The sequence below is a fragment of the Nomascus leucogenys genome, chromosome 10 (assembly GCF_006542625.1).
Source record: "Nomascus leucogenys isolate Asia chromosome 10, Asia_NLE_v1, whole genome shotgun sequence".
In the NCBI taxonomy this organism is placed as follows: Eukaryota; Metazoa; Chordata; class Mammalia; order Primates; family Hylobatidae; genus Nomascus; species Nomascus leucogenys.
Window position 1 is genome coordinate 40,851,302 of NC_044390.1, and position 16,314 is coordinate 40,867,615.

General features: G+C 55.4%; 3 protein-coding genes across 5 annotated transcripts; 1 reads left to right on the forward strand and 2 right to left on the reverse strand.

The window, feature by feature from the left end:
* Positions 1–869: 869 nt before the first annotated feature.
* Positions 870–11,833, reverse strand: TBCB (tubulin folding cofactor B). Of its 2 annotated transcripts, none has more exons than XM_030820081.1 (6): positions 11,140–11,527; positions 10,635–10,778; positions 6,013–6,109; positions 5,097–5,288; positions 1,292–1,364; positions 870–1,147 (listed from the first exon to the last, which is right to left on the reverse strand). In XM_030820081.1, the coding sequence occupies exons 1-6, from the start codon at positions 11,251–11,253 to the stop codon at positions 1,033–1,035; spliced, it is 735 nt and encodes a 244-aa protein (XP_030675941.1). In that variant the 5' UTR covers positions 11,254–11,527; the 3' UTR covers positions 870–1,032. The 2 variants fall into 2 exon arrangements, 1 of the variants encoding a protein (XP_030675941.1); XR_004031953.1 differs by having other exon boundaries at positions 874–1,147; positions 4,638–5,288; positions 11,140–11,833.
* Positions 11,476–13,112, forward strand: POLR2I (RNA polymerase II subunit I). Of its 2 annotated transcripts, none has more exons than XM_030820083.1 (6): positions 11,476–11,562; positions 12,106–12,160; positions 12,407–12,480; positions 12,568–12,642; positions 12,753–12,804; positions 13,004–13,110. In XM_030820083.1, exons 2-6 carry the CDS (start codon positions 12,113–12,115, stop codon positions 13,064–13,066), a joined length of 312 nt encoding a protein of 103 aa, XP_030675943.1. In that variant the 5' UTR covers positions 11,476–11,562; positions 12,106–12,112; the 3' UTR covers positions 13,067–13,110. The 2 variants fall into 2 exon arrangements, with proteins under 2 accessions (XP_030675943.1, XP_003280122.1); XM_003280074.4 differs by having other exon boundaries at positions 11,480–12,021; positions 13,004–13,112.
* On the reverse strand, positions 13,095–15,794 carry OVOL3 (ovo like zinc finger 3). Its single transcript, XM_012500070.2, has 4 exons — positions 15,700–15,794; positions 15,561–15,625; positions 13,856–14,060; positions 13,095–13,368 (listed from the first exon to the last, which is right to left on the reverse strand). Exons 1-4 carry the CDS (start codon positions 15,791–15,793, stop codon positions 13,160–13,162), a joined length of 573 nt encoding a protein of 190 aa, XP_012355524.1. The 5' UTR covers position 15,794; the 3' UTR covers positions 13,095–13,159.
* Between the last annotated feature and the right edge of the window lie 520 nt (positions 15,795–16,314).

Consider the following 16,314-nt stretch of genomic DNA (forward strand, 5'->3'; position numbering starts at 1 on the left):
GATCTCCCGCCTCGGCCTCCTAAAATGCTGGGATTACAGGCGTGGGCCACTGTGCTCGGCCTCTTTTTTTGGTTTTGAGACAGGGTCTTGCTCTGTTATCCAGGCTGGAATGCAGTGGTGCCATAGCTCACTGTAGCCTCGACCTTCTGGGCTTCAGTGATTCTCCCACCTCAGCCTCCCAAGTAGCTGGGGCTACAGGCATGCGTCACACCATACCTGACTCATTTTTTGTATTTTTGTAGAGATGAAGTTTTGTCATGTTGTCCAGGCTGATCTCAAACTCCTGGGCTTAAGCGACCTGCCAGCTCGGCCTCCCAAAGTGCTGGGATTACAGGCGTGAACCACCGCACCTAGCCAGAGTTGTACATCGTTTTTTTTTTTTTTTTTTTTTTTTTGAGACAGAGTCTCGCTCTGTCGCCCAGGCTGGAGTCAGTGGTGTGATCTCAGCTCACTGCAAGATCCGCCTCCCGGGTTCTCGTCATTCTCCTGCCTCAGCCTCCCCAGCAGCTGGGACTACAGGAGCCCACCACCATGCCTGGCTAATTTTTTTGTATTTTTAGTAGAGACAGGGTTTCACCGTGTTAGCCAGGATGGTCTCGATCTCCTGACCTCGTGATCCACCCGCCTCGGCCTCCCAAAGTGCTGGGATTACAGGCGTGAGCCACCGTGCCTGGCAGGCTGTACATCATTTTTAAAGGCAAAGAATATCCCCTCCCTTCCCTTCCCCTTCTTCCTGGTGGCTACAGCAGATGAGGCGGGAATGATGAGAAGATGGGGGAACAAGATATAAGGAGACAGAGGCTGGCCCCTGATACAGAAGGGCCACTATTTACCCAGTGGGTCCCCAAATTATCAAGTCCTCTAAATACTTTCTGGGTTTCTAGTGAATTTAATGCATGAGTCTCAAAAATCAATGGCAAACGAAAAAATGAATAAAATTAAAATGGAGTCAGGAGAAAAGGGCCATGGGCACACACAGGAGGGGCAGTCAGTGGCTGAGTTAGGAGCTGAAGCAGGGGAATTCCTTAGGTGTCATATCTCATCCAACCCGTAGTCCTCCTCCGGGAAGTCCCCCACCGTCACGACTGCTGGCTTGACAAAGGCGCCATACTTGGCCTGGCATTCGAAGTAGCGTTTCCCATTCACACTGCAGGACAGGATGGGGGTGGGTGTGGTCAGAGGACCCTCACATGGCTCCACTCCAGATGCTGGCATGGGCAGCTCAGCAAGCAGCACGCATGGACTTACACACAAACGCACACACAGACACCTGAGTGGGAATTCTTGTTACCTGCCATCATTTTTCCCCAGTGGCTCATCATAGCGGACACCAATCCAGTAGCCAGGCTTGAAATCTGTGAGACCTGCCAACAGAAGAGAAATCCCTGTGAAGCTTCTGGACATAGAAGAAATCCCCATGAAATTTCAGGATCACCCTGGATCCATGCCTGCCCATTGAGTAGAAGCCTGTCTTGGTGAAAGCCATTTCTTGCTACCTCTACTGCTACCACTAGGACCACCTCCATCTCCCGCCCGGACTAATATGGTAGCCACTTCACTGGTGTCCCTGCTCCCACCTCTGTCCCCCATTCACTGGGTGAAGACACCAGCCAGTGAGGGCTTTGTAAAAACCTAAGGGGGATGGCACTGCTGCCTTGCCAGAGAGAGAGGCTTCAGAATAAATCCAACCTGCTGACAGCTTGATCTTGAATTTCCAGCCTCCATTACTGTGAGAAATAACTTTAAGTCACTGAGTGGTACTTTGTTACCAAACTAATACACAACTCAGTGACAAAAGACAGCATCCCAGTGAAAAACTGGGCAGAGGAATATACAACGAACTCAAAGAACTCAACACCCACCCTGCAAAAAAAAAGAAATCCCATTCCAAAGTGGGCAGCAGGAAGTTGAGGCTGCAGTGAGCCATGATCAGGGCCAAAGGACATGAACACACACTTCTCAAAAGATGACATACTGGCCGGGCGCGGTGGCTCACGCCTGTAATCCCAGCACTTTAGGAGGCCGAGGAGGGTGGATCACGAGGTCAGGAGATCGAGACCATCCTGGCTAACATGGTGAAACCCCGTCTCTACTAAAAATACAAAAAATTAGCTGGGTGTGGTGGCGGGCGCCTGTAGCCCCAGCTACTCGGGAGGCTGAGGCAGGAGAACCGTTTGAACCCGGGAGGTGGAGGTTGCAACGAGGGAGCTGAGATCATGCCACTGTATTCCAGCCTGGGCAAAAAGCGAGACTATGTCTCAAAAGAAAAATAAAAAACCCGACATACTGCTGGGCGCGGTGGCTCATGTTTGTAATCCTAGCACTTTGGGAGATCCACCAGCTCAGGTGGATCACTTGAGGCCAGGAGTCTGAGACCAGCCTGGCCAACATGGCAAAACCCTGTCTCTACTAAAAATACAGAAATTAGCCAGGTGTGGTAGCGCTCGCCTATAATCCCAGCTACTCGGGAGGCTGAGGCATGAGAATTACTTGAACCCGGGAGGCAGAGGTTGCAATGAGCTGAGAGCACCACTGCACTCCAGCCTGGGTGACAGAGTGAGACTGTGTGTCAAAAAACAAAAAACAAAAGGCAAAGGATCTGAATAGACATTTCTCCAAAGAAGATACACAAATGGCCACGAAAAGATGCTCAACATCATTAGCCGCCAAAGAAGTGCAAATCAAAACCATAATGATGTTCCACTTCACACCAGTGGATGACTGTAAGCAAAAGACAGACTAAAGTGCTGGTGACGACGAGGACAAAATGGGATCCTTGTGCACTGCTGGCGGCAATGAAAAATGCTGCAGCTGCTGTGGGAAGCATTGTGGCAGGTCCTCAAAACGTCAAGCACAGTGTTACCATGTGGCCCAGGGATTCCATTCCTAGGCACAGAGAAATGAAAACAAATGTCCCCATAAAAACTTATTTTTTATTTTTTGAGATGGAGTCTTGCATGGTCACCCAGGCTGGAGTGCAGTGGCGTGATCTTGGCTCCCTACCTCCGCCTCCCAGGCTCAAGCGATTCTCCTGCCTCAGCCTTCCGGGTAGCTGGGATCACAGGCATCCGCCACCACGCCCAGTTAATTTTTGTATTTTTAGTAGAGATGGGGTTTCACCATGTTGGCCAGGCTGGTCTCAAAACTCCTGACCTCAGGTCATCTGCCCACCTCGGCCTCCCAAAGTGCTGGAATTACAGGCATGAGCCACCGCGCCAGGCCAGAAAGAAATTTATAAAAGAATGTTCAAGCCGAGCACGGTAGCTCAGGCCTGTAATCCCAGCACTTTGGGAGGCTGAAGCAGGACGATCACTTGAGTGGGAGGAGTTTGAGACCAGCCTGGGCCACATGGCGAAACCCCACCTCTACAAAAAAAACCGCAAAACTTTAGCTGGGGGTGGTGATGAGTACCTGTAGTCCCAGCTACTCAGGAGGCCGAAGTGGGAGGATGGCTTGAGCCCAAGAGGTTAAGGCTGAAGTGGCCGAGATTGCGCCACTGCATTCCAGCCTGGTCAATAGCCAGATGCTGTCTCAAATTAGAAAAAAGAAGAAGAAGAAGAAGAAGAAGAAGAAGAAGGTTCATAGTAGCATTATTCATAATAGCCAAAAAGTGGAAATGACCCTAACGTCCACTAACTGGTGACTGGATACAATGTAGTCTATGCGCTCAATGCAGGACTATTTGGCAACAGTGTGGCACTGACACAGGCATGCCATGGATGAAACTTGAAAGCACTCTGCTCAGTGGAAGCTGCCAGTCACAAAAGGCCACAGATTGCATGATCCTATTCCTATGCAACATCCAGAATCGGCAAATTAGCGACAGAATGTAAATTAGTGGCTGCAGACGACTGGGGGATGGGTACACACAGGCATAAAGACAGAAATACCAGACAGTGGGGACGCCAGAAGCAGGAGGGTGGTGAGGGTTGAAAAATTATCTACTGGGTACGATGTTCACAATTTGGGTCATGGGTACACTAGAAGCCTGGTCCCCACCCACTAGCAGGCAACACACCCATGTAACAACACACACGTACCCCCTGAATCTTTTTTTTTTTTTTTGAGACAGGGTCTCCCTCTGTCACCCAGGCTGCAGTGCAGTGGTGCGATCATAGCTCACTGCAGCCTCAACTCCCGGGCTCAAGCCATCCTCCCACCTCAGTCTCCCAAGTAGCTAGGGCACCTATAGGTGCTCACAACTGACTAAAGTTTTGTGGGATTTTTTTTTTTTTTTTTGTAGAGACAGGGTCTCATTATGTTGCCCAGGCTGGTCTCAAATTCCTGGGTTCAAGTGATCCTCCTGTCTCAGCCTCCCAAAGTGCTGGGATTACAGGTGTGAGCCACTGCACCCAGCCTTTTTTTTGAGACTGGGTCTTTCTCTGCTGCCCAGGCTGGGGTGCAATGACATAATCATAGCTCACTGTAACCTCCAACTCCCGGGCTCAAGCAAACCTCCCACCTTATTCTCCCAAAGTGCTGAGATTACAGGCGTGAGCCATCATGCCTAGCCTGTTCTTTTTAAAAAAATCCACACTGCTCTCCACTGTGACGCCGCCCTGCCCATGCCTCTGACTACACTTCTCACCTCTCCTCCCGCTCCCTTTCCCCAGGTGGACCTCCTGCGCTCTGCTCACCTGCACCCGCTACTCCTTCTGGCGAGAACTCTTCCTCCCTTTTCACCTGGCTGCTGCCTCCTTTCCTTCAGATGCTCCCAGCCTCCAGGTGCTTCCTCTGGGCTCACACAGCCCCCTGTGTTCCCCTCACTCCTGCCCTGGTCACACCGCCCGTTTCCCCACTGCGACTGGCACTGTGCTCCACGCTTCGAAGCGCACAGGCCGCGTGACTCTGGCTTCTGCTTCCTCTCTCGCTGGACAGATCACTCCGCCTGTGCCTCCCACTTCCCTCCACAAACACTCTCGGCTCTCAGTGTTGGCCGATGGTTCCGCCACCTCCAGGGACTGAGATTCTTTTGAGTCCCCCCACCCCGCGCCCCAAGGCAGAGCGTGGTCTCCGAGGCTTCACTGCGTCCACAACGTTTCCTCCCGGCCTTGGAGCCCTGGAGCCCGGGACCCCGGGGCCTGCGGGCCACGCACCTACATACATGACGGTGCCTCGGCGAGGGGATTGTCCCGCCGCCCGCACCTCACAGCGGCTGCCCACGGGGATGGAGCTGGCCTGGGCCTTCTCCTCCGCCAGGCGCTGGGCGGCCTCGGCTTCCTGCTGAGCCCGCTCCTCCTCGTTGTACCGGCCGAGCTTGCTGCGCTTCAGGAAAGAGCGGACCGTGTCTGTGGGCAGAGGGGGCTGGGGTCAGTTGGGGTATCAGCCGGGCCTAACAGGATGACGCTCCACCCACAAGGAGCCCACATTCACGGAGGAACTCTCTCTTCCAGGTGACAAAGGGCTGTCACCCAAGCCCCAGGTATCCCACCACAGCCTTAGCCTCTCCCAGGACTCCTAGGGCACCCCCCCCGCCACAATCAGAAATGGAAGGGGTGCCGCCTGCACCCCTCACCACAGGACCCGTGGTCTCGGACCCATGGTCTCTCACCCCTTCAGCACACATCTGCCTTCATCATCTGCCTTCCTCCGGGCCTGAGGCCCCCGGTCTCCCCCACACTCTGATCCGTCCCAGGTGCCCTCACTGACCGCCACCCTGGCCATTCGCATTCCACCTGTCCTGCCCTCCACACCCCGTCCGACCGCCCCATGCCCCCATCTGACCCTGACAACACCCAGCCCCCACACCTACCCCTCAACTCCCTCCACTTTCCCAGCCCTCCCCCCACCACGTCTGACTGCCCACACCCCGACGCCTCGCGGCCCTCATTCCCACCCCAGGCACCCGTCTGTCCCTACTCCCAGCCTCACCCCTATATCCTCCCAAGCTCTCGGCCCCCCCTTCCTACACCACTGGCCTCCCTGCAGGGGCCCTGTCTACCCTGCCCGCCCTCACACCTGCACATACTCCCTCTGGCCCCCACGCGCCCCTCGACGCCCACCTGCCCGTACCTTGCCTCTGGTCGTAGGCTTCTTGTGAGATCGTGTACTTCTCCACCCGGGACACGTCCTCATACTCACCAAGGCGGGCGCCGCTGTGGTCAATGACCTGTGTGAGGGGAGGGGCTCCGTGGGGATCAGGGTCTGGCCAGGGAGGCCTGGGTGCTGGGTGCAGGGACTTCAGTGTCTCCCACCTGGGAAAAACGCATCTCCCTCCCTCGTCTGTACTGCAGCCTTCTCTCCTCTCCTGAGCCCGGCGGAAGGGAGAAGTAGCAATGTACACTGGCCACCTCCCCTTCCTCAGCCCCATCCAAGCTCCCAGAGGCTGCCTCTGTCCCCAGAAGTTCCCCGCTTGCTGGCATCAACATCACCAAGGGCCCCAAAGTCACAGAGTCCAACTGGCAGAGCTCAGGCCTTGCCCACAGCCCTGTGCACGGCGCGTCTCCTCCCTGAGCCTCTGGGACTCTCCTAAGCTGGCACCAACCTCAGGCCCTAGAGCATCTCTTCCTGTTCTGCTCCCAGTATTCATTCATTCATTGGTTTCTGAGCTCCCAGGGGCCCAGCTGGGCCTCATGCTGGGAACTCAGTGTAAACACAGACACACTCTGCCCTCAGGCTGTGCTCATTGTGCAGGGAGAAGGCCAACCACAAACAAAGGAACAGGTACCTGTGAAACACCGGAGGATGGCTATGGAGAAAAATACGACAGGGAAGAGGCTTAAGGAGCATGGGAGGGCAGGCTTCCCAAGAGGGGATGTTTGAGCCAAGGCCGGAAGGATGAGCAAGAACGGCAGGTGCAGACGGCCAGAGGTAGAAATGTCCTTCATGCTCTGGAGTGGGTGGCATGGGTGGGGTGGAGCGAGCCAGAGGGAGAGTGGAAGACACAAGGGACTGCCGGATACTTTGGGTTTCCTTTTGTTTTTTGACGGAGTCTTGCTCTGTCGCCCAGGCTGGAGTGTGGTGGTATGATCTCAGCTCACTGAAACCTCTGCCTCCCGCTAAGTTCAAGTGATTCTCCTGCCTCAGCCTCCCGGGCAGCTGAAACTACAGGCATGCACCACCACGCACAGCTAATTTTTGTATTTTTAAGTAGACATGAGGTTTCGCCATGCTGGTCAGGCTGGTCTAGAACTCCTGACCTCAAGTGATCTTCCCGCCTCAGCCTCCCAATGTGCTGGGTGGGATTATAGGCATGAGCCACCGCACCTGGCCTAGACTTTGGTTTTTATCTGGAGCAAAGTGCCGCTAGGGCAGGGCTCTGAGCTAGGAGGGCCCTGGCCTGACTCAGGTGGTACCAGGCTCCCTCTGGCTGAGATGGGGAGTGGGGAGGCCAAGGAGGAAGCTGCCAGGATGGCGAGGTTGGGGGAAGGATGGAGGCTGGACCAGGGTCAGGGAAGTTTTCGTAGGTGGAGCAGAGAGGATTTGATGAGAGAGTGGATGTGGGGGTGAGGGAGACAGCAGGCCCAAGGAACACCCTGAGGTGTCTGGCCTAAGCCACTGGGCTAACATGGCAAAATAGGAATGGCCTTTATCTCTGGATCAAGCATCACTGAGAATTTCTGCTATGTTGAGAATTTTCACAAATTTGTGAAGTTCTGTTATTTTAAACAATGAATATGGGTGATATTTATAAAGAGAAAAAGAATTTTAGAAAACGTAAAAATTCCCCAGTGGCTCCACTCTGGAACACCTTCCTTGAGTGGCCTGGGAGGTCTGTGTGTACCTGAACCACCCAGTATGAAACCTGCTCAAAGATGCCACTGCCTATGAGGTGCCTATGAACACCCGTACCCCTCAGCTTCAGCTGCCCAGGGTGGCCCAAAGGCTCAGTCCTGTGCACCCAGCAGAGGCCTGACCCACAGCTCCAGGCCTCGTCCCCTCATCTGGACTCTCACAGCAGCCCCCTCCTGGTCTCCCTACTCTTCCTGTCCTCCACCATCTGTTCCCTACACACAGCCAGAGGGGGCCTGTGAACACGCGAGCCAGGTCAGGGTCCTCCCCAGCTTCCACGCTGTTTGGCCACAGAAGTGGCCTGTCTTAATCCCCACCGTGCTCCTTCCCACCTTGAAGTGTTTGCTGGGCTGTGCCCCACTCCTAAGGCACCCCTTCCCCATCTTTAGTTAACTTTTTTTTTAAAGATAGGATCTCGCTCTATCATCCAAACTGGAGTGCAGTGGTGTGATCTCGGCTCACTGCAACTTCCAGCTCCTGGGTTCAAGTGATCTTCCTGCCTCAGCCTCCTGAGTAGCTAGGATTACAGGCATCTGCCACCACGCCCAGCTAATTTCTGTATTTTTAGTAGAGATGGGTTTTCACCGTCTCGAACTCCTGACCTTAAGTGATCTGCCCACCTCAGCCTCCCCAAGGCGCTGCGATTACAAGCGTCAACCACCAAGCCCGACCAATTCTTTTTATTCTTCTTGTCTCTGCTCCAGTAGCACTATCTCCAGGATGTCCTCCCAGACCTCACTGATGCATCAGGTACCCCAGGATAGGGTCTCCCAGCTTCATGATCTCCTACACAGCCCTTGTCTCCCCTGACCCTTCATATTCAGTCCTCTGATCATTTAGCCAACATCTGCCTCACACACCAGAACTTCTCAGATGCAGTCATAATGAAACCCCTGGCACAACACAGATGGGCAATGAACAGTTAATCAACCAGAGAAAAAAGAAGCAGTTCTCTCTAGAGTCATGCAGACTGGGGCCAAAATGCTACTGACAGTTCATCCTTAAGAAAGTAGATTCTGGGCCGGGTGCGGTGGCTCATGCCTGTAATCCCAGAGCTTTGGGAGGCCGAGGTGGGCAGATTACCTGAGGTCAGGAGTTTGATACCAGTCTGACTAACATGGTGAAACCCCATCTCTACTAAAAATACAAAAATTACCCTGGCATAGTGGCAGGCATCTGTAATCCCAGCTACTCAGGAGGCTGAGGCAGGAGAATCGCTTGAACCGGGGAGGCGGAAGTTGCAGTGAGCCGAGATCACGCCACTGCATGCCAGCCTGGGAGACAGAGCAAGACTCCGTCTCAAAAAATAAATAAATAAATAAACTCCACCCTGAAGCTAAGTTTTCTCTTCTGCAAAATGGGGATAATTACATTATCCTTGCAGTCTTACTTTATGGATTCAATTCATCATTCAACAATGATTCACAGGGCTGGCGCGGTTGCTCACACCTGTAATCCCAGCACTTTGCGAGGCTGAGGTGGGCAGATCACTTGAGGTCAGGAGTTCAAGACCAGCCTGACCAACATGGTGAAAACCCATCTCTACTTAAAATACAAAATTACAAAATTAGCCAGGCGTGGTGGTGCACACCTGTAATCCCAGCTACTTGGGAGGCTGAGGCAGGAGAATAGCTTGAACCCAGGAGACAGAGGTTGCAGTGAGCTGAGATCATACCACTGCATTCCGGCCTGGGGAACAAGGGCAAAACTCTGTCTCGAACAAAACAAAACAAAACAAAAAACGATTCACGGACTATTCGCCCTGTCCCAGGCACTATTCCAAGTACTGGGGACACAGCAGTGAATTATAGTGATCAAAATTTCTGCCCTCAGGGCACTCGAATCCAGGGAGGCAAAGAGTAAATAAACCAGATGAGAGAAATCCAGAGTGTGTCAGAGGAGAATTACTGGTAAACACAAAAATCTACAATAAAGCAAAGAAGGGGAAAGGAATGAGGTAAACGTTAACACTGAGGCCGGTGAAGGCTTCACTAGAATGCTGACCCTTTAAATTAAGACAGGGAGGAAAGGTGAGGCACGCAGGCATATGACAAAAGAACCATTCAGGCCCAGGATCCAGAGGCCGAGCTCACCTGGGCTGTGCAAGGAGCAATGTGGCTGCTACAGACTGAGTGAGGTGGGGAGGGAATAAGGACAGAAAGGGGCTGGGCTTGGTGGCTCACGCCTGTAATTCCAGCATTTTGGTAGGCCAAGGTGAGCTGATCACTTGAGGTCAGGAGTTCCAGACCAGCCTGGCCAACGTGGCGAAAACTCGTCTCTACTAAAAATACAAAAATCAGCTGGGTGGGCGCCTGTAATCCCAGCTACTCGGGAGGCTGGGGCACAAGGATCACTTGAACCCAGGAGGTGAAGGTTGCAGTGAGCCCAGATAGTGCCACTGCACTCCACTCCAGATTGGACAACAAAGTGAGACTCTGTCTCAAAAAAAGACAGAAAGGACGTGCTGAGTGGATGCACAAAGAGATCCTCTATGTTCTGGCTTCTCCCAAGCTGTCCAGCCTGGTCGCTCACCGTGACCTACCTCACATTCTAGGCCTCTGTACACCCTGCTCCTTCCTTTCCACCTCTTTCTCTTAAGTCACCCTTTCCTCATCCCTCAGCTCAGACATCCCTTCCTCCAGGAAGCCCTCTCTGATTCTCCCAGGTGGAGTGACGCACCTCTTCTGGGTGGCCCCAGTCCGCTGGGATTTCCTGATCCCAGCCCAGACCACTCTAGGCTGTCCCTGTCTAATGATGGGTTCTGTCTCTCGTCAGGCTGCACTGGAGGCTCCATGGAGGCAGGACCTATCTTGGGTATGACTGAGGGCAAAGCCCAGCAAGTGCCTGTTGAATAACCAAATGAAAGGTGGGGCGGGGGAGTGTCCCAGGTAGAGAGTCCTCACGTGGATGCGGCAGCCATCATCTACAGGGTAGGAACCCAGCAGCGCATCCTCTTGATCCAGCTTGCTGTAGAACTTGTCGTCAACTCCATACAGCTCCAGTTCCATGCAGGAAGCAGGGCTGCCCACCAGCAACTCCAGTTTACACTGCGAGGAGGAGGCAGGGTGAGAAGGCGGCCAGGGGCCCCGCCCCTTGCATCAATGACCATCGCTACGTCCCTGTTCCTCCAAAAGACCCCCCAGTCAGGACGCACGGGGCCGCAACCCGGCCCCTCGCCTCTTGCCCCCGCCCTCTGGACCGTCGGATTTTTCGCTGGACCCGGCCCTCGTCTCTGCACTCTCGAGTTCTCTCCGGACCCGCCCCGCCGCGACCGGGTCCCCAGCCTCCGCAGCCTGGGATCACCTCCGGACCCGCCCAGTCGCTCCCCGGCCCCTCCCCACCTCCCCCTTCCGGGAACCCCCCAATTTCTTCGCCCCGCCCCTCCGGACCCCGCCCCCATGGCCACACCTTGAACTCAGCGATGGTGAGGCTGCGGCTGTATCGCTTCTCGGAGCGGAAGGTGTTGAGGGAGCTGCTGATGAAAACGGTCACCGTGGGTGCCGACACCCCCGTCACGTCCATCTTGCCGCGCCCTGCCAAGGCCTGCAGCGCGGTCCAGCCGCCTCACACCCGCTCCGCAGCCGCCGCCGCCGCCGCTGCTGCTGCTGCTGCTGGGCTATCAGCCCCGCCTCCTGCTCCGAGTCTGACCAATCCGCGCTCTCCTGCCAGGAGCATTCGCCAATCGCCGCCGTCCCTTCCCCCGCCAGGAAGAAGGCTCTCCTTACTCTTGGGCCAGCCCAGCCAATCCAGAGAGGCCTTCCATAGTTCACGGTTCTTCCAATAGCGGCCCGGGAAAGGACCAGAACAGGCGGCGAAGACTGAAGCCCGGAGGTAGGACTGGCAAGAGCTCGCTCAGTCCGCGAAGGGTAAACTCGCGCATGCGCACTGGCCTTCAGCCAAGCCAAGCGCCGTGGCTTGTTCTGGACGCTCATTGTTTTGCGGCTTACGATGCGCATCGTTTTCCTGGCTCTGGCACCACATCCATACTATTCTGTAAACTGAGGCGGCGATGCCCAAAAATTGGAAGCAATTACTCTAAGATATCAAAAGATTGAAGCAAGCCATGAAATCTTTCCGCGGACAGAGCCGAGCCCAAGGCTGCGGGGAGCCAGCACGTGTGCGCAGCTCCGCCCTCTTTTGGCGAAGCACCTAGGCCTGGCCCCTCTCGCGACCTGTAGCGCGGCGGAGTAAGTGCAGTAGGCTGAGAGGGCTGCGCGGGCTGCGCGTCGCCATGGAGCCCGACGGGACCTACGAGCCGGGCTTTGTGGGTATTCGCTTCTGCCAGGAATGGTGAGGCGGAGGGAGCGGGTGATGTTAGAAGGCGGGCGAGGAATGGCTCCAGGACTAACCCCTGGCACCTCCCCCTCCCCACAGTAACAACATGCTGTACCCCAAGGAAGACAAGGAGAACCGCATTCTGCTCTACGCGGTGAGCGCCGGGGTCTTCCCCGGCGGGTCCACCTGTTCCCAGCGTGGCCCCACCCTGCCCCCTGCCTCTGTGACCGGACTCCTTGTTCGCCCCCCGCTGCACCTCAAGTGATCCTGACTCTCATGTCCTGCCCATCCTCAAAGACAGTCCTGTCGTCATACCCTCCGGGATCACCCTGCCCTCTCCTCCCAATCTTAGCTGGAATCCTTCCGTGACCCCCTTTCCCCCACACTCGCCCTCTCGCAGTGCCGGAACTGTGATTACCAGCAGGAGGCCGACAACAGCTGCATCTATGTCAACAAGATCACGCACGAAGTGGAGTGAGTGGCGGGCCCTGAGCTGGGGGCGGGGGTGTTGGCTCTGGAGGCTGGGTCTGAGCGTAATTTTGCACCCCCGCGTCCCTGCAGCGAACTGACCCAGATTATCGCCGACGTGTCCCAGGACCCCACGTTGCCGCGGACCGAGGACCACCCGTGCCAAAAGTGAGCGCTCAGCTGGTACTGGGGAGGTAAAGTGAGGCTCATCTCCTCACTGGGCGAAGGGAGGAGGGAAGGGTGTCAAGCCTCCAGTGACCGAGCCCCCACCTCCTCAGATGCGGCCACAAGGAGGCTGTGTTCTTCCAGTCACACAGTGCCCGGGCCGAGGTAAGTGGCACGAAGGCTTCCTAAGTATCTGGGGCTTGTTTGTTCCTTTCCGGGGGCGGGGATATCAATATGGGTGACCCTGCGCTTCTTGGAACTCTGTGCCGGGCCCTTAACTATTGGTGAAGTTCTCTTGCCTGTTCTTTTGGGGTAAGGCGCTGCTGGGTCCAAACCCTTCCTAACCATGCATCATTTCTGCTAGGACGCCATGCGCCTGTACTACGTGTGCACGGCCCCACACTGCGGCCACCGCTGGACCGAGTGACCTCCCCTCTCCCCCGAGTGTAATAAACACCAGATTCCATGCGTGAGTTTGCTGTGTTTATTTGCCTCGTGGGGAGGACGCTGGCACACCGTATCAGGCTGCGCGGTGCAAGGCGCGGTGCTGTGCGTAGGTGTCGGGCCGGGAGCTGGTGAAGCCGCAGTCCTCGCACACGTGCAGCTTCTCGCGGCGCTCACGGTAAGCGTAGCTGGCCGGCTGTCCGTGCACCTTAGCAAGGTGAGCTTCCAGGGAGCAGCGCTGCGTAAACGCTTTCCCGCAAGCACTGCAGCGGAAGGGCCGGATCCCTGCACAGATGGGCACAGAGGGGAGGGCTGGACAGAGAGGGCAATGGGCTCTGGACTAAAGCCCGCCACCCTGCTTTCCAGTGTTGAGCATTTCTGGTCCCTATTCCAAGCTCTTCAGACTCTTCCACCCATGACCCACCATCTGCTACCCTCACCCAGTGCAGACATGGGCCAAACACCTGTGTCTCCACCCTCTCTCACCAGGATGCTCCCTCCCCTGGGGGATGGAGAGGGAGGCCTTCCCTTGCCTTTCGATCTGGAGCCTGAATCGTATAACCGGCATCCGTCTGCACTCTGCATTCCTTGACAGGCCCCTATTTTGGTGCCACCTTACACCCACCCACTGGGGTCCGAGAGACATCATGTCTTGATTCCCCATGCCCCACATACACAAACCCTGGACACTCCACAGCCCAGCACCTCTTTCCATTTCCTTCCATCCCCACCTGGGGCCGAGCAACTTTTCCCTGTCCCTGCCACTGCTCACCAGTGTGAGTCCTCATGTGGCGCTTGAGATCGAAGGCGTCGTGAAAGCCCTTGCCACAACAGCGGCACAGGTGGCGGCGCACGGGACTGTGGCACTTGAGGTGCCTTGTCAGCATGCGCTGCAGAGGGAAGGCCTTAGGGCAGAGCGGGCAGCCCAACGTCCCTGGGCCCCTGGGAGCAGAGGTCAGGTTGCCTTGTCTGGGCTGCTGGAGGGATGCAGGAGTTATTAGCCCCTCTGGCTGGACCCCACCCACCCTTTGTTACTCTGCAAATGAGTATTTACAGAGTGCCCCGAGCCACCATGAAGGATTAAGAAGGCAGGTGGGAGAGGGTGATTAGTGTGTGTGCCTGTCACTCTCCAGGGCCTTCCCTCACTATCCCATGGCCCTTACTTTCTCTATGCCAAGTCCCATCTTCTGATGTAACATACACTTTTTTTTTTTTTTTTAAGACAAGAGTCTTGCTCTGTCGCCCAGGCAGGAGTGCAGTGGTATGATGTCAGCTCACTGCAACCTCTGCCTCCTGGGTTCAAGCGATTCTGGTGCCTCAGCCTCCCCACGATTACACGATTATAGGCATGCACCACATGCCCAGTTAATTTTTGTATTTTTTGTAGAGATGGGGTTTCACCATGTTGGCCAGGCTCGTCTCGAATTCCTGACCTCAAGCAATCCACCTTGGCCTCGCAAAGTGCTGGGATTACAGGCATGAGCCACTATGCCCGGTCTACTTTTCTAATTTTATTTGTTTATTCATTTTTGGGGATGGAGTCAAGGTCTGTTTCCCAGGCTGGAGTGCAGTGGCACAGTCTCGGCTCACTGCAACCTCTGCCCTGCCGCCTAGGTTCAACTGATTCTCCTGCTCCAGCCTCCTGAGGAGCTGGGATTACAGGCACGTGCCACCATGCCTGGTTTTTCTTTTCTTTCTTTTTTTTTTTCAGACAGAATCTCGCTCTGTCATCCAGGCTGGAGTGCAGTGGCGCAATCTCAGCTCACTGCAACCGCTGCCTCCCGGGTCCAAGCAATTTTCCTGCCTCAGCCTCCCAAATAGCTGGGATTACAGGCACGTGCCACCGTGTCTGGCTAATGTTTGTAATTTTAGTAGAGACAAGGTTTCAACATGTTGGCCAGGCTGGTCTCGAACTCATGACCTCAAGTGATTCACCCTCCTCGGCCTCCCAAAGTGCTGGAATTACAGGCTAATTTTATTGTCTATACCTGCAGCCCCAACCAGAATATAAGCTCCATAAAATTGTGGATTTTTGTCTTATTCCCGCTGAATATAATGGCCCATGCCTAGAACAGTGCCTAGCTTTCATGAACATACTACATTGCAGCTGGCGCTTTCCTTCCTCCAATGCATGCACAGCTGAAATAACCCTTATCTCCCATGGCACTCCTGTTGCCTTGTCCCATGTTCTGACATAAAGCGGATCATCCACATGTGGGGCTGAATCTTGTTCTGCCCGGCTGGACAGAGAGATCCCTGTGGCTTCCGGCCGTGGTGGCTGGGGTGGCACCTAACAGTAGAGAGCTCACTACTAGGAAAGGAAAGGCATTCCCAACAGAGAGAAGTAGGGGTGGACAGGTCCTGAGGCTGGAGGGCATGTGCAGATGGGTCGGGGGAGCAAGGGGCTGTCAGCTTCATTAAGGCTGAGAGCAGGCAGGAGCGAAACAGCTGGCTTTGCTGGCCAGTTACACACTCACCGCTGTCCACGGATCCCTGACACTGGATGACTGTTGTGCCGGTGGCCCCCCCAGGCTGCTGCAGTCTGAGGAGAAAAGCCAGATGGTGACACTTTGCGTCTCTCCTGCCCCTTACCTCCAGGCATGGTGAGGGGCCCACCTGGGATATAGGCATCTCCCCGGAGCTGGTCAGGCAGGTGGCCCCAGTTGGGGGGCTGTGGACGCCGACTCCTGACCAGGAAGGCGCGGGGCATGCCCTCTGGAAGGCTCTCCACACACAGGGGCTGCTTCCACCTGCTGTCAGACCGCAGCCCCAGGATGACTATCCCTGGTGGGAAAGGAGGGGAAGCCTCTGAGGAACCTCATTCTCTTCATGCAAATTTCCTGACTGGCCCTGGGAGTGGACTAAGCTGGCTCGGATTACCCCTACCTGAGGACCTGCCCATCTTCGCCCAGGTTTTGGAGGGAACCATCCAGCCTCCAGGGGTGGACAAGCACTAGGACCACCAAGCAGGGCCAGGCAAGGGGAGATGGGCCTGGGGAGCTTTTGAGGATAGGAAGAAGAAACAAGGCCCCAGGGGGACTGTCTCCCAGGGGTTGAGGGTCTGTTTGCCAGGCAAATCAGTCACCAGGGGACATCCAGCAGCCTGCCTGGTTATTCAAATCACAGCAGTTGTCTGAGGACACTGAAGGGGCCCCCTGCTGTGATTGCCCTGCTCTGTAGGGTGCAGGGAGGACAGCAGATCTGGATAAGTCAGGGCAAAATGAGGATCCA